Source organism: Coregonus clupeaformis, chromosome 24 (assembly GCF_020615455.1).
Source record: "Coregonus clupeaformis isolate EN_2021a chromosome 24, ASM2061545v1, whole genome shotgun sequence".
In the NCBI taxonomy this organism is placed as follows: domain Eukaryota; kingdom Metazoa; phylum Chordata; class Actinopteri; order Salmoniformes; family Salmonidae; genus Coregonus; species Coregonus clupeaformis.
In genome coordinates this window covers 9,639,478-9,664,032 of record NC_059215.1, presented here as the reverse complement: position 1 = coordinate 9,664,032, position 24,555 = coordinate 9,639,478, and the positions used below count along the sequence as shown (strand labels likewise).

General features: G+C 44.4%; 1 protein-coding gene across 14 annotated transcripts in view; it reads left to right on the top strand.

The window, feature by feature from the left end:
* LOC121538506 (rap1 GTPase-activating protein 1) overlaps nucleotides 1–21,129 on the top strand; it is a 150,410-nt gene extending 129,281 nt beyond the window's left edge. For 8 of the 14 annotated variants that reach the window (XM_041846612.2, XM_041846603.2, XM_041846599.2 and 5 more), the window contains 13 exons: nucleotides 521–676; nucleotides 786–857; nucleotides 968–1,054; nucleotides 1,187–1,324; nucleotides 2,281–2,406; nucleotides 11,319–11,396; nucleotides 12,886–12,995; nucleotides 14,636–14,767; nucleotides 15,035–15,173; nucleotides 15,309–15,411; nucleotides 17,569–17,648; nucleotides 17,932–17,970; nucleotides 18,207–21,129. In XM_041846612.2, coding sequence (XP_041702546.1) covers nucleotides 521–676; nucleotides 786–857; nucleotides 968–1,054; nucleotides 1,187–1,324; nucleotides 2,281–2,406; nucleotides 11,319–11,396; nucleotides 12,886–12,995; nucleotides 14,636–14,767; nucleotides 15,035–15,173; nucleotides 15,309–15,411; nucleotides 17,569–17,648; nucleotides 17,932–17,940 — 1,230 coding nt within the window. In that variant the 3' untranslated portion in view covers nucleotides 17,941–17,970; nucleotides 18,207–21,129. The remainder of the gene's footprint in view (nucleotides 1–520; nucleotides 677–785; nucleotides 858–967; nucleotides 1,055–1,186; nucleotides 1,325–2,280; nucleotides 2,407–11,318; nucleotides 11,397–12,885; nucleotides 12,996–14,635; nucleotides 14,768–15,034; nucleotides 15,174–15,308; nucleotides 15,412–17,568; nucleotides 17,649–17,931; nucleotides 17,971–18,206) is intronic. The other 6 variants (XM_041846601.2, XM_041846600.2, XM_041846613.2 and 3 more) reach the window with 6 other exon arrangements.
* The last annotated feature ends 3,426 nt before the right edge of the window (nucleotides 21,130–24,555 follow it).

Here is a 24,555-nt window from a genome sequence, read left to right as displayed (position 1 = left end):
TCACTCATCAGGGAAACTGTCCCAACACAAACACAGACAGACACCTTATCAGAACACATACACAAACAATGTCTTAAGCCTATCTAGACAAACACACACCATGAGTTATCAGGACGAACACACAATGTTTAATCAGAGCCCACAGCTGCAGTGGGAGCAGCTGATTGGTTCCCCTGAGAGTTAAGTCAATCTGAGCTGTTGTCCAGGTTGATATGGTGGAGCAGCACCCATCCAACTGGTGTTTGTTTACCCTGGCTCATCTGTGGACAGACAGAAATCTGCCATGACAGACAGGGAGAGAGAGAGGGGGAGAGGGGGAGAGGGGGAGAGACAAGGGACTCCCAAGAGTGGTAGAGAAAGGCATTTGCAACATTCAGTAGTTTGGAGGTGTATAAATAAACTCTTATTACTGCTACTCAAGCAATACATGACAGACAAATTCATTACTGTTCTTGAAAGCATTTCCATGTGAAATGAATGTTCAATGCAGCTTTGCTTTACATGCTGTCCTGTGTTGCAGTTGCAGAGGAAGAGGCACATAGGGAATGACATCGTGGCCATAGTGTTCCAGGAGGAGAGCACACCCTTCGTACCAGATATGATTGCCTCCAACTTCCTCCATTCCTATATAGTGGTGCAGGTGGAGAACGCCTGCACTGACAATGTACTGTACAAGGTGCTAGAGCACTCCCTGATCTTCACTAAACTAGCCAACCAACATCATACCAAACATACAATACTGTGACCATTGATCATTCATGGCCCATTCGATTGTCATCTGTTAGGTGTCAGTAACAGCGAGAGATGACGTACCGTTCTTTGGACCACCCCTGCCAGACCCGGCCATCTTTAGAAAAGTAAGTTGGCACAACTACAATCCCAACTCCTTAGAACACCGGTCAGCTACAGTGTTTTCTCTCTCCTCTCTCATTTGTCTGTCACTCATTCCATTTCTCTTTTATCCCAGGGTCCAGAATTCCAGGAGTTCCTCTTCACGAAGCTCATCAATGCTGAGTATGCCTGCTATAAAGCTGAGAAATTTGCCAAACTGAAGGTGAGTTATTCAAAGGACTGTTCAGGAGCCAACTAAGGGACTCAAGCCAGCATCCTTGGCAGACAGTGTTGCCAGCCTATCATTACGTATTAACTGTCTTGCTGTGTGTGTGTCACCTGTATGTGTTATCAGGAGCGTACACGGTCAGCTTTGCTGGAGACATTGTATGAGGAGTTGCACATCAACAGCCAGGCCATGATGGGTCTGGGAAGAGACGAGGACAAGATGGAGAACGGGTCCGGAGGAGGGGGCTTCTTTGAGACCTTTAAGGTAACCAGGCACGGCTGGGAAAACGATTGGGGTAATAAGCTTAGTATGCACTGACTAATATGTTTTTACACATGATCACTTGTTCCTGAATATGTAACAGTTCTAAAGTTATACATGCTCATAAAACTAAAACAGAGGACCTTTTCCATCTTAGAGTGACACAGTTCTTTACACTGCACTATTTCTCTGTTGTTCCCCCAGGTTGTACAGATTGTTGTCTGTCTGGGGGTTTCCAATAATGTCCTTATCCATAATACAGGACACTGGCATCAACTACTTGAGCAGTCTCCATTAGTCTGTCTGGGGAGCATCCCTGTCTCTGTGCTCTGCTGCTCTGTCAAATGGCTCACCAGCTTCTCAATGTCAAGCTTTGTGTGTTGTGGTGTGTTGTGTTGTGTTCTGTCTGCAGCAGGCTACCATGTGTTTGTGACATACATTAGCTGGCTTTATTTCCTGCTCTGTTTCACCCTTCCAGATACATACAATACTAGTTATGAACGTGGACATACAGCCATGTACCTCTCTCTATCTCTGTTTCTCTGTCCCTCCAGTCAGGTCTCTTCTACCGGGGTATTCTGGGTTCATGGGTTTTGGATGCTCTCCAACTGGTGTTTACTGTGGACGTAAGCAGGCAGACATTTCCCTCACTGCTCTACAAACTCCCCTTCTCTTCCCACCCACCAATACTGACTCAGCCCCTGAGTCCCCTTGGGCGCTACAAGCTTAGTGTTTCTCCCTGCGTCTACTTTAGTGTCGGATGGGAACTAACTAGGTCCTGCTATCTCCTAGTGTCAGTGTCGTTCTCCTTGCTTCTTTCTGTAGCTTGCCCAGTGGTTGGGTTTAGAGTCAGTACCAGTTTAGTACTTGTCTTTCTCTCTCTGTCTGAGGTGGTTAGTTAGGGTTAGAGTCAGTGCTAGACCAAGCTCAACGTGTCTCCTCCTCGTCTGTCTCTGTAGCGAGTGATCAGCAGCAGAAGCCAGTCTATGGACACCATGGGTCTCAATTTCAAGAAGCCACACACTGTCTCCACTAGTCTCAGTGGCAACTTTACCCACAACCCACCTGAGAGCCCCAAAGGGATAGTAAGTACACTACAGTAACAGTACCACAGGCTGCTCTGGGCTTGAGTAAGGTGAGCGATGCTCCCTCTCCCTTCCCTGAGAAACCCTTGATAGAGCCCAGCCCCCTCACATGCCTGTCTAACTCAACTCACTAACCTCTAAAACATTAAACACACCGAGAATCTCACTGCCGACAGACTGCCGATAGGTACTTATCACAGTGGAAGGCTGTTCCTTCTCTTGCTAGAACAAAAGCGGTACCTACTGCGTGCCAACCTGGTAGCGACGAACCTACCGATTCTACTTGTAGAATTGCAATGATCGTCAGTGGCCAACAACTTGACTTTGAGCCAATCAGAGAGCACGAACTCCAACGTGCGGGAGCCAACAACAAAAAAATGAAAAAAGAGGGCCTTTTCTCCGTACATCCACGGATGACCAGTCACACGTCATAGCAATGTAGGCTATGGGATGGTAGCTAGCTAAGTACACAGACGCAATGCACACAACACTAAATACTTCCTCCAAGCTAGCTAACCACGGTAGCTAGTATTGACATTATAATTGAATCACAGTGGATTAGCTAGTATCCATGAGCTATGTTCTGCTAGCTAGTGAACATGCTAACGTTAGTTAGCTAGCTGAACATTTGGCAATGGGCTGGCACTGGCAGTATGGGATTATGGAGAGTGGATTAAATTGTTTCTTCGCCTTGCTATGTACAGTGGCTTGCGAAAGTTTTCACCCCCCTTGGCATTTTTCCTATTTTGTTGCCTTACAACCTGGAATTAAAATGGATTTTTTGGGGGCTTGTATCATTTGATTTACACAACATGCCTACCACTTTGAAGATGCAAAATATGTTTTATTGTGAAACAAACAAGAAATAAGACAAAAAAACAGAAAACTTGAGCATGCATAACTATTCACCCCTCCAAAGTCAATACTTTGTGGAGACACCTTTTGCAGCAATTACAGCTACAAGTCTCTTGGGGTATGTCTCTATAAGCTTGGCACATCTAGTCACTGGGATTTTTGCCCATTCTTCAAGGCAAAACTGTTCCAGCTCCTGAAAGTTGGATGGGTTCCGTTGGTGAACAGCAATCTTTAAGTCATACCACAGATTCTCAGTTGGATTGAGGTCTGGGCTTTGACTAGGCCATTCCATGTCAAGGCGTCAGTGAAATGCGGTAGGCGAAGTCAGGCGCAGGACACAGAGCTAATCAAAAGGCGTAATTTACTCGTGGGTAAAAGAATGAACAACAACCTCCACGCAGGGAGGGAACAAACCCGCATACTAACGTCAACCAAAACATGAACAAACACGCACAACACAAAGTGTGAGACAGAGGGTTAAATAGGGAAGACATAACTACATGATGGGAAACAGGTGTGACCAATTAAGACAAAACAAGTCGAACATAGATACATGGATTGGTAGCAGCTAGTACTCCGGTGACGACAAACGCCGAAGCCTGCCCGAGCAAGGAGGAGGGGCAGCCTCAGCTGAATCCGTGACAGTACCCCACCCCCCCCCACCCCCCTTGACGCGCGGCTCCAGCCGTGCGCCGACCCCGGCCTCGGAGACGGCCAGGAGGACGCGGAGCAGGGCGGTTCGGATGACTCTGGTGGAAATCCCTCAACATGGAGGGATCGAGGATGTCCCTCCTAGGGACCCAGCACCGTTCCTCCAGACCGTACCCCTCCCACTCCACGAGATACTGCAGGCCCCCCACCCGACGCCTCGAATCCAAGATGGAACGGACCGAGTACGCCGGAGCCCCCTCGATGTCCAGTGGGGGCGGAGGAACATCCTGTACCTCAGACTCCTGGAGTGGACCAGCTACTACCGGCCTGAGGAGAGACACATGGAACGAGGGGTTAATACGGTAATTAATAGGAAGCTGTAACCTATAACAAACCTCGTTCAATCTCCTCAGGACTTTAAATGGCCCCACAAACCGCCGACCCAGCTTCCGGCAGGGCAGGCGAAGGGGCAGGTTTCGGGTCGAGAGCCACTGCGGTGGCGATCGGCTCTCGCCTTTTGTAGCCTGATTGGCCACTGCAGGTGTACATGAGCAGCGTTCCAGGTCTCTTCCGAGCACCGAAACCACTCATCTACCACAGGAGCCTCGATCTGGCTCTGATGCCAAGATGCCAGGACCGGCTGATAACCTAACACACACTGGAAAGGCGTAAGGTTAGTAGAGGAGTGGTGGAGTGAGTTTTTGGCTATCTCTGCCCAGGGGACATAACCTGACCACTCCCCCTGCTGGTCCTGGCAATAGGACCTCAGAAACCTACTCACATCCTGGTTAACTCTCTCCACCTACCCATTACTCTAGGGGTGAAAACCGGAGGTAAGGCTAATCGAGACCCCCAGACGTTCCATGAATGCCCTCCAGACCCTTGAGGTGAACTGGGGACCCCAATCCGACACAATATCCTCAGGTACCCCGTAGTGCCGGAAGACGTGTGTAAACAGGGCCTCAGCAGTTTGTAGGGCTGTAGGGAGACCTGGCATGGGAATGAGACGGCAGGACTTAGAAAACCGATCCACAACGACCAGGATCGTGGTGTTCCCTTGTGAGGGGGGAAGGTCCGTCACAAAATCCACCGATAGGTGGGACCACGGCCGTTGTGGAACAGGTAGGGGTTGTAATTTCCCTCTTGGCAGGTGTCTAGGTGCCTTACACTGGGCGCACACCGAGCAGGAGGAAACATAAACTCTCACGTCCTTGGCTAAAGTGGGCCACCAGTACTTCCCACTAAGACAGTGCACTGTCCGACCGATGCCAGGATGACCAGAGGAGGGTGACGTGTGAACCCAATAGATCAATCGATCACGAACCTCGAGCGGCACGTACACCCGACCCTCTGGACACTGGGGGGGGAGTGGGCTCGGTACGTAATGCCCGCTCGATGTCCGCGTCAACCTCCCACACTAACGGTGCCACCAGACACAACGCCAGAAGTATGGGAGTGGGCTCAATGGACCTCTCCTCTGTGTCATACAGTCGGGACAGGGCGTCTGCCTTAGCGTTCTGGGAACCTGGTCTGTAAGTGAGAGTAAACACAAAACGAGTGAAGAACATGGCCCACCTTGCCTGACGAGGGTTCAGCCTCCTCGCCGCCCGGATGTACTCCAGATTACGATGGTCAGTCAAAATGAGAAAAGGGTATTTAGCCCCCTCAAGCCAATGCCTCCACACTTTCAGAGCTTTAACCACAGCTAACAGCTCCCGGTCCCCCACATCATAGTTGCGCTCCGCCGGGCTGAGCTTCTTAGAAAAGAAAGCACAGGGGCGGAGTTTTGGTGGCGTACCCAAGCACTGAGACAGTACAGCTCCAATCCCAGCCTCGGACGCGTCCACCTAAACCTGGAATGCCAAGGAAGGATCTTGATGAGCCAGCACCGGAGCCGAAGTAAACAGGTCCTTCAGATTCCCAAAAGCCCTGTCCGCCTCAGCTGACCACTGTAGACGCACCGGTTCTCCCTTTAGCAAGGAGGTAATGGGAGCCGCTACCTGACCAAAGCCCCGGATAAACCTCCGGTAGTAATTGGCAAAACCCAAGAATCGCTGCACCTCCTTCACCGTGGTTGGAGTCGGCCAATTACGCACAGCCGAAATGCGGTCAATCTCCATCTCCACTCCTGACGCTGACAGGCGGTGTCCTAGGAAGGAGATGGATTCCTGGAAGAACTGAAATTGTTCCGCTTTCACATACAGGTCATGCTCCAACAGTCGACCAAGCACCTGACGCACCAGGGACACATGCTTGGCCCATGTAGCGGAGTATATGAGAATGTCATCAATATACACCACTACACCCTGTCCATGCAGGTCCCTGAAAATCTCATCAACAAAAGATTGGAAGACTGAAGGAGCATTCATCAAACCGTATGGCATGACGAGGTACTCATAGTGCCCCGAGGTGGTACTAAATGCAGTCTTCCACTCATCTCCCTCCCGGATACGCACCAGGTTGTACGCGCTCCTGAGATCCAATTTTGTGAAGAAGCGCACCCTGTGCAATGACTCCATCATGCTCGCAATCAGAGGTAATGGATAGCTGTATTTTACAGTGATCTGATTTAGACCACGGTAGTCAATGCACGGGCGTAAGCCACCATCCTTCTTCTTCACAAAAAATAAACTTGATGACACAGGGGAAGTGGACGGCCGAATGTATCCTTGTCTCAGAGATTCGGTGACATATGTTTCCATAGCCGCTGTCTCTTCCTGTGACAGAGGATACACGTGACTCCGGGGAAGCGCAGCGCCTACCTGGAGGTTTATCGCACAATCCCCCTGTCGATGGGGTGGTAATTGAGTCGCCTTTTTACAGAAGGCGAGAGCCAAATCGGCATATTCAGGCGGAATGTGCATGGTGGGAACCTGGTTTGGACTTTCCACCGTAGTTGCCCCTACGGAAACACCTACACACCTCCCCAAGCACTGACTTGACCATCCCTTGAGAGCCCTCTGTTGCCATGAAATAGTGGGGTCATGAGAAGTTAACCAGGGAAGCCCCAACACCACTGGAAACGCAGGAGAATCAATCAGATATAGACTACTTATTTCCTCATGCCCCTCCTGTGTCTTCATCCAGAGTGGCGCTGTGACCTCCCTAATCGGACCTGACCCTAAAGGGCAACTATCTAGGGCATGTATAGGGAAGGGCACATCAACTGGCACAATAGGAATCCCTAACCTACGGGTAAACTGACGATCAATAAAGTTCCCAGTTGCGCCTGTATCTACTAGCGCCTTATGCTGGGAATGAGAAGAAAACTCGGGAAATACAACATTTATACACATATGCGCAACAGGGAGCTCTGGGTGAGTTGGGTGCCTACTCACCTGAAACGGTTCACCAGTGCGCTACCTACTGCCTCGACTCCTTGAAGGCCCTCCCCAGCACCGACCAGCAGTGTGTCCTCTGCGGCCACAGTTGGTGCAGGGGACGGCCCCTCTACCGGTCTCCCTCATAGCAGCACCTCCGAGCTCCATAGGGGTAGGGTCAGAGGTGCTGGGGGATGGAATGGATGGCGGACGTCCGCGGGTGGCCAACAGGTTATCCAGTCGGATTGACATATCCACCAGTTGGTCCAGGTTTAGGTTGGTGTCCCTGCAGGCCAATTCCCGACGAACGTCCTCCCTTAAGCTGCAACGGTAGTGGTCGACGAGGGCCCTATCATTCCATCCTGCGCTGGCAGCCAGAGTCCGAAAGTCCAGTGCAAATTCCTGCGCGCTCCTCTTCCCCTGTCTGAGGTGGAATAGACGTTCACCCGCCACTCTCCCCTCTCGTGGATGATCGAATACCGCCCTATAGCGGCGGGTAAACTCTGCATAGCTTACAGTTGCGGCGTCTATTCCCCCCCACTCGGCATTGGCCCACTCCAGCGCTTTACCGGACAGACAGGAGATGAGGGCGGACACACTCTCTTATACCGAGGGAGCCGGGTGGATGGTTGCCAGGTAGAACTCTACCTGGAGCAGAAAACCCTGACACCCGGCAGCTGTACCGTCATAAGCCCTCGGGAGCGAGAGCCGAATCCCACTGGACCCAGATGGTGAAGAGATGGACATCGGGGTAGGTGGTGGTGTAATTGGAGGAGGTATAGGGATACCTCCTCTCTCCCATCGCTCCATAGTATTAACTACTTGTTCCATAGCGGTGCCGAGAGCCTGGATCATGGCCGCTTGTTGTTGGACACGTTCCTCCATCGATCCGGCTGGCATAGCTGTACCTGCTGACTCCATGTTATGGTGCGTGTTTCTGTCAAGGCGTCAGTGAAATGCGGTAGGCGAAGTCAGGCGCAGGACACAGAGCTAATCAAAAGGCGTACTTTTCTTGTGGGTAAAAGAATGAACAACAACCTCCACGCAGGGAGGGAACAAACCCACACACTAACGACAACCAAAACATGAACAAACACGCACAACACAAAGTGTGAGACAGAGGGTTAAATAGGGAAGACATAACTACATGATGGGAAACAGGTGTGACCAATTAAGACAAAACAAGTCGAACATAGATACATGGATCGGTAGCAGCTAGTACTCCAGTGACGACGAACGCCGAAGCCTGCCCGAGCAAGGAGGAGGGGCAGCCTCGGCTGAATCCGTGACATTCCAAAACATTTACAGTAAATGTTTCCCCTTAAACCGCTCGAGTGTTGCTTTAGCAGTATGCTTAGGGTCATTGTCCTGCTGGAAGGTGAACCTCTGTCCCAGTCTCAAATCTCTGGAAGACTGAAACAGGTTTCCCTCAATAATTTCCCTGTATTTAGCGCCATCCATCATTCCTTCAATTCTGACCAGTTTCCCAGTCCCCGCCGATGAAAAACATCCCCACAGCATGATGCTGCCACCACCATTCTTCACTGTGGGGATGGTGTTCTAGGGGTGATGAGAGGTCTTGGGTTTGCGCCAGACATAACGTTTTCCTTGATGGCCAAAAAGCTCAATTTTAGTCTCATCTGACCAGAGTACCTTCTTCCATATGTTTGGGGAGTCTCCCACATGCATTTTGGCAAACACCAAACGTGTTTGCTTATTTTTTTCTTTAAGTAATGGCTTTTTTCTGGCCACTCTTCCGTAAAGCCCAGCTCTGTGGAGTGTACGGCTTAAAGTGGTCCTATGGACAGATACTCCAATCTCCGCTGTGGAGCTTTGCAGCTCCTTCAGGGTTATCTTTGGTCTCTTGGTTGCCTCTCTGATTAATGCCCTCCTTGCCTGGTCTGTGAGTTTTGGTGGGCGGCTCTCTCTTAGCAGGTTTGTTGTGGTGCCATATTCTTTCAATTTTTTTATAATGGATTTAATGGTGCTCCGTGGGACTGTGGTCCCAGCTCTCTTAATGCAAATTAATTACTTAAAAATCATACAATGTGATTTTCTGGATTTTTGTTTTAGATTCTGTCTCTCACAGTTGAAGTGTACCTATGATAAAAATTACAGACCTCTACATGCTTTGTAAGTAGGAAAACCTGCAAAATCGGCAGTGTATCAAATACTTGTTCTCCCCACTGTATACTGAGGTCAGGTCACTTAGATTGCACACAGGTGGACTTTATTTAACTAATTATGTGACTTCTGAAGGTAATTGGTTGCACCAGATCTTATTTAGGGGCTTCATAGAAAAGGGGGTGAATAACATATGCATGCACCACTTTTCCGTTATTAATTTTTTTGAATTTTTTGAAACAAGGTATTTTTTTAATTTCACTTCACCAATTTGGACTATTTTGTGTATGTCCATTACATAAAATAAAAATAAAATATCAATTTAAATTACAGGTTGTAATGCAGCAAAATAGGAAAAACGCCAAGGGGGATGAATACTTTTGCAAGGCACTGTAGTTATCTAGCTGTGGCCATCTGGCTAGCATCAACAAGGGCTTTCTACAAAATAACAACATTAGCGCAGATTGCTTGGAATCTAGACCATAAGCAATACACACGGATATGCATTGCCAAACAATGCTACTGCCACCTTCTGGTTTGGAGTATTTTAACAAGGCTGAGTCACTGACGACTTCCAAGGTCTTTGCTGTGTGAACACAAAAGAGATTGACTGCCAACACTCTGTTCAGATCTGCTAAGTACTGTCGGCAGGCAAACGTTTGACAATCCTACTGGAGTGTCTGAGCTTTAACACAATAGCCTTGCACATGATTAAACTTGGCCACTCACACAGCTAGAATTACTAGACAGTCACAAACCTTGCCTTTATATTTATAGCGGATGTGCTGAGTCATCTTGTTTTATCAAAGGTGTTTTTAACATTGAATGCAATTTAATATTGTTTTCATTATTACAATTCCACGCATATGCATTGCATCAGAATGGGTCCCTGCACTGTGTGCTCTGTGTACATGCCAACTCCAGCTCGTGCTTGATGTTTGCTTTGTGATGTTTAAATCAAGAACAAGCTTGTTTGTTATAAGAGTTCACAGGGAGTGCGTAGTGCGTACATGGTGCATAGTGCGTACATGGTGCGTAGTGCGTACATGGTGCATAGTGCGTACATGGCGAGTATTTTTTAGGCATTTGGAAGACAGATGGAATGATATGTCTGACACTCCAGTGGCAGAAGAGTTGCCCTTCTAAGTGATAAAAGCATGGTTCATGACTGTTTGAATGTTTCCTGCAAAAATATATTTGTCATGCTGTATGTTTGGGATGTATTATACCACTAAGATTGTTGATGAAACATAGGATATACATTTATATCAAATCTGAGAGGAACTTAATTTGGGAAGTCACAAGATCTTTCTCTATTAAGTCACCCCTTTGTCTAAGATGTCACATAAATAGAAAAGACTCAAAGAAAACATGTTGATTAAGCATGAAACAAATAACAAGTGCTTTGAACAATATTTGTAACCAACCTGTATGTGACTGTACTGGAGGCGTTCTTCTTGTTCATGACCATGTCTGCTGTGCTCTCTAACCCTGTAACATGTATGTGTACTTGTTTTCTGCTTTTCCTCTTCTTCTCCATGACTCCATCATCCTCTTCCTCACAGGCCCAATTCTATGGGCCATTTTTTCTCTCTGCTAAAGTGTCTCTCCCCATTTCACTGCCTCTGTTGCACCCGTGTTGCCCAAAGTCTCTCTCGCTCTGTCAATGTTTTATAACTGTGCTTTTATTTGTAACCTCCAGATATAACATGTGTTTTAAAGTATTTTGTTTTATTAACATAACTTGCTGCATGTAATCTCATGGTCTTTCTCTCTCTCCCTCTCCCTCTCCCTCTCTCTCTCTCTCTCTCTCTCTCTCTCTCTCTCTCTCTCTCTCTCTCTCTCTCTCTCTCTCTCTCCCTCTTCCTCTCCCTCTCTCCTCTCTCTCTCTCTCTCTCTCTCTCTCTCTCTCTCTCTCTCTCTCTCTCTCTCTCTCTCTCTCTCTCTCTCTGAATGACTCAGTCATTGCTTGTCCCAGGGAAAAGTCCCAGTAAATATGGACGTCGAGGCAGTGCCATAGGGATAGGAGCAGTAGAAGAGGTTCATATCTAATTCTAACTACTCCCTCCTTACTACTCTTCCTCTCTGTGTCTTATTTCTCTGCATGACTACACTGCATCGTGACAAACACTTTTCCTATGGTTGATCAGTGAACCAGAACTTTAGGATTCCAGGGCAACCACTCCATAAATGCAAAAGGACGACTCCTCGTTTATGAAATACTTGACTTTCTTAGCAGGAGATTGCATCTTTACAGTATTATACACATATTCTAAAGCTATAGTATTACTGAGACAAGTGAAATGACTTGCCTCTCTCAACTGTTTGAACTACATCACACACTGTACACTAGCCTTTGATCCATAGGACATCAGATATACTGTAGATACAACGCTAGCACAAATAACGTTTTGTATAAGTGCATAGAGACAGGTGGTCCGTTTAATGCCCTTAGCCCTCACTTAACTGGTCTTTGTTGTCTTGCATATTTCCTTGTTTTGTTGTTACGTTGTATTGTGTGTTCACCCTCTGTAGTCTCCACAAGCATATCTCTCAACATGCAAATCTTGTTTAGCTAATTCTCCATTTGTTTAAAACTATGAATATTCATGTTTAGAGAACATCCCCCCAAAAATAAAACATACATTCCTCTCAAGCTCTTTGAAGCTCACATTAGATACAAGCTATTTTTCAAGTCCTTATTTTGAGAGCTTACAAAGGGAGATTGAGTGAACAAAGCGTTCAGTCAGAAAGCACATTTTAGTGGTAAGCCCTGGAGCACTAGAACTCATCTTTTATCTCATGCTCTGCTCTCACTAGCCAAACGGAGTGGCATTGGGGCTTGTTGCTAAGCCTCTAAGTGCATATTCTAATGTTTTCTTATCTCTGTTAGCTACAACTCCAAGGCATAAGAATGGTTACTCTGTACGTAGCCTGATAATAATGATTCACTCTTACGCAAGATAGAACATCTTGTACTTTCCACAGAGATGGGTTGAATTGTCTCACGATTTATAGTGAATAATAATACAATACCTTGAAAGTCATGGCATTTTGAAAATACAAGTGATGATATACTGTGTATTATAAACTGGGTGGTTCGAGCCCTGAATGCTGATTGTCTGAAAGCTGTGGTATATCAGACCGTATACCATGGGTATGACAAAACATTTATTTTTACTGCTCTAATTACGTTGGTAACCAGTTTATAATAGCAATAAGCCACCTCGGGGGTTTGTGATATATGGCCAATATACCACGGCTAAGGGCTGTGTCCTAGCACTCCGCATTGCGTCGTGCTTAAGAACAGCCCTTAGCCGTGGTGTATTTACCATATACCACAACCCCTCAGGCCTTATTGCTTAAATAACACCTAACATACTAGAAAAAAAATAACAGAGCATAACAATGCAATAACTACAGCGTTAACAGTAATGACAGATGCCATGTTATTGGCTATTGATAGGCTGTTATTGGGAAAGAGGTGATGTCATGGTGCTCACTGGTTGTTTTCTTCTTGTCCTGTCAGTCTTTGATCATCCCTGGGAAGAGTCCAACCAGGAAGAAGTCTGGTCCATTTAGCTCCAGACGCAGCAGTGCCATCGGTATTGAGAATATCCAGGAAGTCCACGAGAAAATGTAAGCGATGTTGATACAGTGGGTATCATAAATATTCACATTTTGTTTCACATTTGTTGCGTTAAGATTTTTAATGGTCTATAATGTCAAAGTAGAAGAAAAATGCTATCAATTCTATTTTATTTTATGGAAAATTAAAAAACACTAATATACCTTGATTACATAAGTATGAGTCCATACATGTTAGAAACACCTTTGGCAGTGATTACAGCTGTGAGTCTTCTTGGGTAAGTCTCTAAGAGCTTTGCACACCTGGATTGTGCAATATTTTCCCATTATTCTTCAAGCTCTGTCAATGTGTTGGGGATCATGGCTAGGCAGCAATTTTCAAGTCTTGCCATAGATTTTCAAGCAGTTTTAAGTCAAAACTGTAACTTGGCCACAGGAAAATTCACTGTCTTCTTGGTAAGCAACTCCAGTGTATTTTTGGCCTTGTGTTGTAAGCCATTGTCCTGCTTAAAGGTAAATTACTCTACCCAGTGGTATAAAGCAGACTGAAGCAGGTTTTGCTCTAGGATTTTGCCTGTGCTTAGCTCCATCCCGTTTATTTTTATCCTGAAAAAACTCCCCAGTCTTTGCTGATGTCAAACGGCCACCACCATGTTTGAAAATAAGGAGGCAGTTACTCAGTGATGTGTTGTGTTGGATTTGACCCAAACATAAGGTTTTGCATTTAGGCCAAAGAAAGTATTCCTTTGTCGTGTTTTTTTTGCAGTATTACTTTAGTGCCTTGTTCCATACAGGGTGCATGTTTTGGAATATTTTTATTCTGTATATTTATTATTCTTTTAACTCTAGGTCATTTTTGTGGAGTAACCACAATGTTGTTAATCCATCCTCAGTTTTCTCCCTTCACAGCCATTGAACTCTGTAGCTGTTTTAAAATAATATCACCAATGGCCTCATGGTGACATCCCTGAGCAATTTCCTTCCTGTCCTGCAGCTCAGTTCAGAAGGACGACTGTATATTTGTTGTGTCTGGGTGGTTTAATACATCATCCACAGCATAATTATTAACTTGACCATGCTTAAACTGATATTCAATATCTGATTTGTTATTGTTACCCATCTACCAATCACTGCCCTTCTTTGAGGCTTTCAAAAAGCTCCATGGTCTTTGTAGTTGAATCTGTGCTTGAAATTCAATACTTGACTGAGGGACCTTACAGATGTTGTATGTATGGGGGACAGAGGAAGGGGTAGTCATTCAAACATCATGTTAAGCCCAATTATTTCACACAGAGTGAGTCCATGTAACTTATTATGTGATTTGTTGAGCCAAATGTTATTCCTGATCTCATTTAGGCTTGCCTAAACAAAAGGGGTAAATACTTTTGCAACAATTACATTTTTATTAATTGGTTAAAATGTGTATAATTTTATTTTCACTTTGACATTATGGAGTATCTTGTGTCGATCAATGACAAAAAATTCACAATTGAATCTATTTCAATCCCACTTTGTCACGAAACAAGATGTGAAATAATCCAAGGGGGGGTAATACTTATGATACCCATTGCATGTTAGTCATAATGTCTTGTGTTTCTCTCTGATGTCCTGATCCTATCCCTGTCCTTGTATCTACCGCCCTGTCCCTGTATTCATATGTACTTATTCAGCCTTGTCCCCTCCCCCCTCAGCAGCAGCCACAGCGGTAGGGAGTGTTTACCTGGCACACAGAAGAACCCTGACAATGACCACGCCTCTCAGGACCCCAAGTCTGAGAACTCATCCAATCAGAGCTCACCAGAAGTGCTCACTACAAAGAACACGTGAGTAGATTACATTTCAACACAGACATATAAGCCAATATGATCATTCACATTAAAATGTAAGCATCATATCAACATGAATAATGCGCTAGCAAGTTCAACGTCACTAGGACAATGTGATTTAGGTACCCACCCAAGTACCCTAAAATATGTACGTCTTCTACTCCAGACAGTGTATGTGTAACACAGTTTGTAGTTCTATTGGTGGACTATTAATTCAGGCATGGTCCTGTCACATTGTGGATGGCTGACTGACTCAGGATGTAGTTTTGCTCTTTGTAACAACAGGGCTCAGTCTATCCCTGAGGGTCATGACCTTTCCCGCTCCTCCTCCAACGCCAGCAGCTTCGCCAGTGTGGTGGAGGAAAACGAGACAGAGGCCACGGAGGACTACGACACTGGCATGGTGAGTGTGTGTGTGTGCTTGTGTGCGTGCTTGCGTGTGTGTGTGTGTACGTGCATGCCTGCGTTGTGTGTGTGTGCTTGTGTGTGTGCGTGTTTTGTCCATGCTTTTAACTTCTTGCCCATGTGTGTTCCCCAGGAGAGCCTGTCATCAGCGGGGACGCCACAAAAGCAGGACTCGTTAACCTACAGCACATGGCTGGAGGACAGTATGAGCAGCACTAGCCGAGGCAGCTCGCCAGGTGAGAAGAAGGGCCTGGGAGGCTAGGAGGCTAGGAGGCTAGGAAGCTAGGAGGCTAGGAGGCTAGGAAGCTAGGAGGCTAGGAGGCTAGGAGGCTAGGAGGCTAGGAGGCTAGGAGGCTAGGAGGCTAGGAGGCTAGGAGGCTAGGAAGCTAGGAGGCTAGGAGGCTAGGAAGCTAGGAAGCTAGGAGGCTAGGAGGCTAGGAGGCTAGAAAGCTAGGAGGCTAGGAGTCTAGGAAGCTAGGAGGCTAGGAGGCTAGGAGGCTAGGGGGAGATTGTAGATGTACACAAAAGAGGGCATAAGGTACATATGAGTCTAGAAGTCAATAACTGTTGCTTGCCAGGTTGTTATTGTAAAAGAGGGTTTCTCAATGACCTACCTGGTTAAATAAAGGTCATACCAAAATAAATACAACATTTGGCAGTTTGATGATGTAGATACAGTGGGGAGAACAAGTATTTGATACACTGCCGATTTTGCAGGTTTTCCTACTTACAAAGCATGTAGAGGTCTGTAATTTTTATCATAGGTACACTTCAACTGTGAGAGACGGAATCTAAAACAAAAATCCAGAAAATCACATTGTATGATTTTTAAGTAATTAATTTGCATTTTATTGCATGACATAAGTATTTGATACATCAGAAAAGCAGAACTTAATATTTGGTACAGAAACCTTTGTTTGCAATTACAGAGATCATACGTTTCCTGTAGGTCTTGACCAGGTATGCACACACTGCAGCAGGGATTTTGGCCAACTCCTCCATACAGACCTTCTCCAGATCCTTCAGGTTTCAGGGCTGTCGCTGGGCAATACGGATTTTCAGCTCCCTCCAAAGATTTTATATTGGGTTCAGGTCTGGAGACTGGCTAGGCCACTCCAGGACCTTGAGATGCTTCTTACGGAGCCACTCCTTAATTGCCCTGGCTGTGTGTTTCGGATCATTGTCATGCTGGAAGACCCAGCCACGACCCATCTTCAATGCTCTTACTGAGGGAAGGAGGTTGTTGGCCAAGATCTCGCGATACATGGCCCCATCCATCCTCCCCTCAATACGGTGCAGTCGTCCTGTCCCCTTTGCAGAAAAGAATCCCCAAAGAATGATGTTTCCACCTCCATGCTTCACGGTTGGGATGGTGTTCTTGGGGTTGTACTCATCCTTCTTCTTCCTCCAAACACGGCGAGTGGAGTTTAGACCAAAAGCTCTATTTTTGTCTCATCAGACCACATGACCTTCTCCCATTCCTCCTCTGGATCATCCAGATGGTCATTGGCAAACTTCAGACGGGCCTGGACATGCGCTGGCTTGAGCAGGGGGACCTTGCGTGCGCTGCAGGATTTTAATCCATGACGGCGTAGTGTGTTACTAATGGTTTTCTTTGAGACTGTGGTCCCAGCTCTCTTCAGGTCATTGACCAGGTCCTGCCGTGTAGTTCTGGGCTGATCCCTCACCTTCCTCATGATCATTGATGCCCCACGAGGTGAGATCTTGCATGGAGCCCCAGACCGAGGGTGATTGACCGTCATCTTGAACTTCTTCCATTTTCTAATAATTGCGCCAACAGTTGTTGCCTTCTCACCAAGCTGCTTGCCTATTGTCCTGTAGCCCATCTCAGCCTTGTGCATGTCTACAATTTTATCCCTGATGTCCTTACACAGCTCTCTGGTCTTGGCCATTGTGGAGAGGTTGGAGTCTGTTTGATTGAGTGTGTGGACAGGTGTCTTTTATACAGGTAACGAGTTCAAACAGGTGCAGTTAATACAGGTAATGAGTAGAAAACAGGAGGGCTTCTTAAAGAAAAACTAACAGTTCTGTGAGAGCCGGAATTCTTACTGGTTGGTAGGTGATCAAATATTTATGTCATGCAATAAAATGCAAATTAATTACTTAAAAATCATACAACGTGATTTTCTGGATTTTTGTTTTAGATTTTGTCTCTCACAGTTGAAGTGTACCTATGATAAAAATTACAGACCTCTACATGCTTTGTAAGTAGGAAAACCTGCAAAATCGGCAGTGTATCAAATACTTGTTCTCCCCACTGTATGTCTGATTTGTAGCCGTATTGAGTCAGAGAAGGCTGTATACTGTATGTTTCTCCCAGTACAACTTGGTCCAGGATCATAACTGTTGAGGTCATGTGTTTTATTATCCAGGTCCTGGTAAACTTGATGGGGGTAAAGGGTCAGATATCCGCATTAAACTGGACCGGCCACAAGATAGTCAGTCCTCATCGGTGAGACATCATCCATACTGGGCCTCAAAGGGCTAGGGGTCTACAGCTGTTCCTCTGTCTAATTCCTTGCTCACTGTAAATAGATGTGTGCTCCCTGCCTTTGCATGAATTCTTCTTTTATTCTGTTAAGTGAACATTGGTATTGTAACTTCAGATGTTGTACTTCTGTTACTACTGCTGTTGTTGTATTCTCATTACTGTGGTCATGTGGTAACTGTTGTAGTTGTTGTGTAAATTCTTCTTGCTCACTATGCATCTCTGTCTGTGTATCCTTCCTGTCCAGAACTGTTAGCCTGGTTATTTCCTGGGTGTCCATCTGCAGGTTAGTCTGACTGTCTCTCTCCGAATGGGGTTCTATCATGGATGAATGATTTAGAAAGCGGTGGACTCCATTAAACAGTATATACTGTAACTACATGTATTTACTCATAAGTACACATGTCAAGTGTTTAAGAACTCCTCTAAAGGACACACAAATCCTGCACTGCCTCATTTGCATTTTATTTTGTCATGTCAACTTTAAGTAAGAGTCTTGTCTTATGCCTCCTGTCCCTAAAGCATTCCCATAAGACACAATCCTTCCGGGAGATGAGACGAGCACAGGCTTTCGCCATAACCAATGACGACGATGGGGATGAGGAAGTGGACCCTGGATAGTCTGCTGGTCAGTGAGGCCAGACCACCCCTTCCCAGAAGCCCCGGCGGTGGCGTGGGTGGTGGCGTGCCGTGCCATGAGAGGAAGTCATACACAGAGGGGCAAACTTTTGCACAGTGTCATTTCGTTCTGCTCACTCCCTCGCCTCTCTGTCTCTACACACATCTTCTGCCTGGTTTTGTGTAAATAGGTTTGTCCCAGTGAACAAATGGTACCTTTGGTTCAGTTTTGTTGAGGCCTACTGTATGTAGACACGTGGATCACACTGTAGCTACAGCGATATTGAACTCTGCCAGAGACTTTTGGAGGGGCATGTTGGTATAGTCATATGGATTGTACATTATAGTGACAGTAGCACTGCCTGAAAAAATCTATTAATTGAACCGATTTAATTTAAAATACCAATACCAAATATCCAACAACAAATATGTGTGCTTTTTAATTAAATGTCCATTGGTTATGTTGAATACAGTTGAATGTGTTAGTGATTTTACAGGTAAAGTGATTGTAATTCGTCTATTAGCCATAGCTTTAACTGTACAGCCAAAAACAGTTGCTCTGACAGAGTGAATATTTTATTCTCAATATACAATAGCTGGGATATTGTCATCACAATATACAATGTACGTCAAGCCTCACCTGCTCATACTGTAAATTAAAATCAAGATAGATATGTAACAAGAAAGAATGGACATAGCCTTATACCTTGCAAGTACAGTTTTTCTATACCTTCATTATTCATTTCTACCCTTATCAACATGGCCAGAAGCAGACAGTAATTGGACAATGCATGGTTTCAGATGACATGAATATGGGGAAGTTCTGTTTTATGTTCCACATTGTTTTTGAACACAGAATGCTCATTGCTAACTGGTACCTATTTATTCTTGTGTACCATAATTATAAGCTAACAGGCAATTTTAGCTTTGTTCTTTCTGTCCACAGAAACAGCTCTCTGTTCTGTTGTGTATCAAGCAGGTTACTGAGGTCAGGTATGTAGAGATGTGTTGATGACTACACGGGTAATTCATAACTGTATTGGATAATCTACTGTATTAGTCCATCCAATCAGCTTGTCTGCCGATCTACAGTATTGCCATCGGAACCAGCAAAGGAAAATATGTTTTTATTTATTTATTTGGTGTTATTTGGGGGTGAGATGGGGCACCACCTATTATTCTACAGTATATTTCACTGTTTTATTAAAATGATTAGGCTGTTGATAGATTGATAATGTACAGAGATGAATACTACAGTTTGTGCCTGTTATATAGAGTATAGTCCTATCCACTATGGAACCTCAGTTGACACTCCACGCCGGATCTACTGGAGCCCAACAATGACATTTCTTTAAGTGAAAATCATGATTGTGTCATACAGTTAGATATACATTATACATACAACCCTGTTTATTCTGTTGAGTACTGCCAAATTAACACATTGTGTGCCATGTTTTTATCACTGGTGACCTTAGCGTTCAAGTACAATTTGAAAGTAAGTTTGAAAATAAACAAAAACTAGCCCACAATGTCTGCTCAATAAAAGGTAAAAACTATAAAGTGACTTGTGGTTGCCTTATGTGTGAGGAAAGGCAACATAGAACAACAAAGGTTGAATGTAGAACAGACATTGATTGAACAGATACTGTATATGTCTATCTAACTAAAATTGCCCTGATAGCTTTTATATTAAATTGCCTTTTGGATATTATTTCATTCTTATATCTTTACTTTGTGAATAAAGCTACACGTTCACCTCTTGCCCTAGATCCCTGTTTAGAGATGACTTAAAGAAAGATGCCATTCATCCTTTGGTATTTCCTCCCAGGGTTTATCCCAGCTACAACATCATAACACTTGTGGCAGTTAAACAATAAAACGTGTGTAGCCTACTGTATACCTCTGTCATTTTCTCTGTACTGAATGAAACCATTGAAGGAATGTTCTATAAATAAGTTATTTGATGTGGCTAACCACCACCAGTCTCTAAAAGTGGAGCACTCTAGAAGTGGAGGCTACTCTACTCCTCTGCTCTTACATGCTGTAACTGTGCCACATGGACCAGAGCAGCATAATAATTAATGTTCGTTCAAATCGCCACAGGGTTTTTTATTTCAGCTGTTCAGAAAGATAGGATTCATCATCATGGTTCAGAAGAGGGTGAGTAGAGAGGAACGTAAATGGAGGTGGAGTGTGAACAAAATAACATGCGCAGAACGTGATTCGGATCCTTAGCTTTGAGAAAAAGGTTTCCATAGAGGCAGTGGGTGTACGGAAACTCCGTATTCGTAGCCATATTATTGAGTCAGTATCTCATCACTATCAAGTGGGCGAGAAATGGTATCAATGTGTGAAAATTACTTAGACAGATGCATTTGTTTATTTTATCAACGATATACTGGTACTACTCACAACATCTAACGTTCCCTATGTCTTTATGTTAGGCTATACTCTTTAGTCTTTACATTAGTCCAGTGTGGACGAAAAGCTACATTTCCAATATCACAAAAGAGAGCTGGTGCCCTCTAGTGGTGTACACTTACATGTGCATATTATTGTTTTATTTCAGTTGCTGTGCGTATGTGATAGTCACATTGGAGATTGGGATCTAGTAAAGCACTTTGCCGCACTGCCGAATCAGGAAACTGGAATTTAAATTATACATTATTTAGAAAATGTGTGAAAACTGCTTCAGTGTGATCTATTCAAATGATTGTATTTGTGTTATGTTTTAATAGTGCATTCTTGTAAGAAATTATCTTGTAAATATGTTTTCCCCCTCATTTGTAAATATAGCCAAAATATGAAATAAAGAGCCTGGATTCGTTCCGATGTCTTGCTGAGTTTTGAATTTTGTAGAGAAAGTTGTATTATTTTTAACTCGCTACAGTACTGTTTTGTTTGTTATAAAGGTTTCGTGGCTTAATGGGGAAGCATAGTTTGATGTAGTGAGTGAGTACATCATACTTACCATTGCCTGTACAGCATAGCCACGGACATTTACATAAATAAATAAAAACTGGGCACAAACTGGTTGAATCAACATTGTTTTAATGTAATTTGTCAACGTATTGTGAGGTGGAATCTATGAAATTTCAACCCCAGGATTATGACATGATGGTAACCAATTTTCAACATAGACAAACCTTGTATAAAATATGTTGAATTTGTACCTTTGAAACAACGTCACATCTTCAACGTTATAACCACTATCAGGTTGATCTATCAACAGTTACACTTCTGGTCTCTCAACCAGGGTTTTAACTGATCCCCAGCCCTGCTTGGCTTTGACATTTGCCACTGACTACTACCAATGTGCTATCGTGAGAATGATTATTGAGAATCCTCCACTTTAAAATGTTATAGATTGACTATTGCTACCGAAGTCATTTCAAAGAGTATGTTTAACAGAGCAAATCAAATGTTACCATACTTTATTAATCATACTGTATATCATCAATAATACTTTTTAGGTATATATACAGTGGGGAGAACAAGTATTTGATACACTGCCGATTTTGCAGGTTTTCCTACTTACAAAGCATGTAGAGGTCTGTAATTTTTATCATAGGTACACTTCAACTGTGAGAGATGGAATCTAAAACAAAAATCCAGAAAATCACATTGTATTATTTTTAAGGAATTAATTTGCATTTTATTGCATGACATAAGTATTTGATACATCAGAAAAGCAGAACTTAATATTTGGTACAGAAACCTTTGTTTGCAATTACAGAGATCATACGTTTCCTGTAGGTCTTGACCAGGTATGCACACACTGCAGCAGGGATTTTGGCCCACTCCTCCATACAGACCTTCTCCAGATCCTTCAGGTTTCGGGGCTGTTGCTGGGCAATACGGACTTTCAGCTCCCTCCAAAGATTGTCTATTGGGTTCAGGTCTGGAGACTGGCTAGGCCACTCCAGGACCTTGAGATGCTTCTTACGGAGCCACTCCTTAGTTGCCCTGGCTGTGTGTTTCGGGTCGTTGTCATGCTGGAAGACCCAGCTACGACCCATCTTCAATGCTCTTACTGAGGGAAGGAGGTTGTTGGCCAAGATCTCGCGATACATGGCCCCATCCATCCTCCCCTCAATACGGTGCAGTCGTCCTGTCCCCTTTGCAGAAAAGCATCCCCAAGAATGATGTTTCCACCTCCATGCTTCACGGTTGGGATGGTGTTCTTGGGGTTGTACTCATCCTTCTTCTTCCTCCAAACACGGCGAGTGGAGTTTAGACCAAAAAGCTCAATTTCTGTCTCATCAGACCACATGACCTTCTCCCATTCCTCCTCTGGATCATCCAGATGGTCATTGGCAAACTTCAGACGGGCCTGGACATGCGCTGGCTTGAGCAGGGGGACCTTGCGTGCGCTGCAGGATTTTAATCCATGACGGCGTAGTGTGTTACTAAGGGTTTTCTTTGAGACTGTGGTCCCAGCTCTCTTCAGGTCATTGACCAGGTCCTGCCGTGTAGTTCTGGGCTGATCCCTCACCTTCCTCATGATCATTGATGCCCCACGAGGTGAGATCTTGCATGGAGCCCCAGACCGAGGGGTGATTGACCGTCATCTTGAACTTCTTCCATTTTCTAATAATTGCGGCAACAGTTGTTGCCTTCTCACCAAGCTGCTTGCCTATTGTCCTGTAGCCCATCCCAGCCTTGTGCAGGTCTACAATTTTATCCCTGATGTCCTTACACAGCTCTCTGGTCTTGGCCATTGTGGAGAGGTTGGAGTCTGTTTGATTGAGTGTGTGGACAGGTGTCTTTTATACAGGTAACGAGTTCAAACAGGTGCAGTTAATACAGGTAATGAGTGGAGAACAGGAGGGCTTCTTAAAGAAAAACTAACAGGTCTGTGAGAGCCGGAATTCTTACTGGTTGGTAGGTGATCAAATACTTATGTCATGCAATAAAATGCAAATTAATTACTTAAAAATCATACAATGTGATTTTCTGGATTTTTGTTTTAGATTCCGTCTCTCACAGTTGAAGTGTACCTATGATAAACATTACAGACCTCTACATGCTTTGTAAGTAGGAAAACCTGCAAAATCGGCAGTGTATCAAATACTTGTTCTCCCCACTGTAGCTTATGAGATGTCATTAACAGCTATTGTTTCAATTCAACCCAGGATTCACCTAAAAATAGACAAAACATATAGGCCTAGGGTTTTAAGCTTTGGTTGATTTCAAATTGAGTCTACGTTAATAATGAATGCTGGATTCACATCTCAACCAAAAATACAAGTTAAAGAATAGGACTAAATCAAATAAAACTTCATTTAAAGTGCATTTAAAGTTTGATTTGATTCAGTCGTATTCTTGAACTAACATTTTTGGTTGAGATGGAGACTTGAATCCAACATATAAATTATTAATTTGTAGACAAACTGGAATTAAAGCCAGACTAAGTCAGTGGCACAGATGGAACTTTCCAACCAGAATATGCATCTCCTTCAAATGTTGATGTTTGATTTTCGAGATCACTGAATTGCTCTGTAGTTTTTTTCAATGTATAAACAAGTTTATTAGTCAACATATGTTTTCATATTTGTGCTTTTAATATATACACTGAGTGTACAAAACATTAGGAACTTTCCTAATATTGAGTTGCGCCCCCTTTCCCCCTTTAGAACAGCCTCAATTCGTCGGGGCATGGACTCTACAAGGTGTCGAAAGCGTTCTACAGGGATTCTGGCCCATGTTGACTCCAATGCTTTCCACAGTTGTGTCAAGTTGGCTGGATGTCCTTTGGGTGGTGGACCATTCTTTATACACATGGGAGCGTGTTGATACACAACTGTTGAGCGTGAAAAACCAAGCAGCGTTGGTTGCAGTTCTTGACACAAACTGGTGCGTCTGGCACCCACTACCATACCCCGTTCAAAGGCACTTACATCTTTTGTCTTGCCCATTCACCCTCTGAATGGCACACATACACAATCCATGACTCAATTGTCTCAAGGCTTAAAAATCCTTCTTTAACCTGTCTCCTACCCTTCATCTACACTGATTGAAGTGGATTTAACAAGTGACATCAATAAGGGATTATAGCTTTCACCTGGATTCATCTGGTCCGTCTATGTCCTGGAAAGAGCAGGTGTTCATAATGTTTTGTGCACTCAGTGTAAGTCCCCCAATGCAATTCTAAGTCTAAAACATTCACAGCGCGATTTCAACAGATTTTTACTTTTTTTGTGTCAAATTAACTAATTATTGTCTTTCGTTGAATTTATATAACAACATTCTG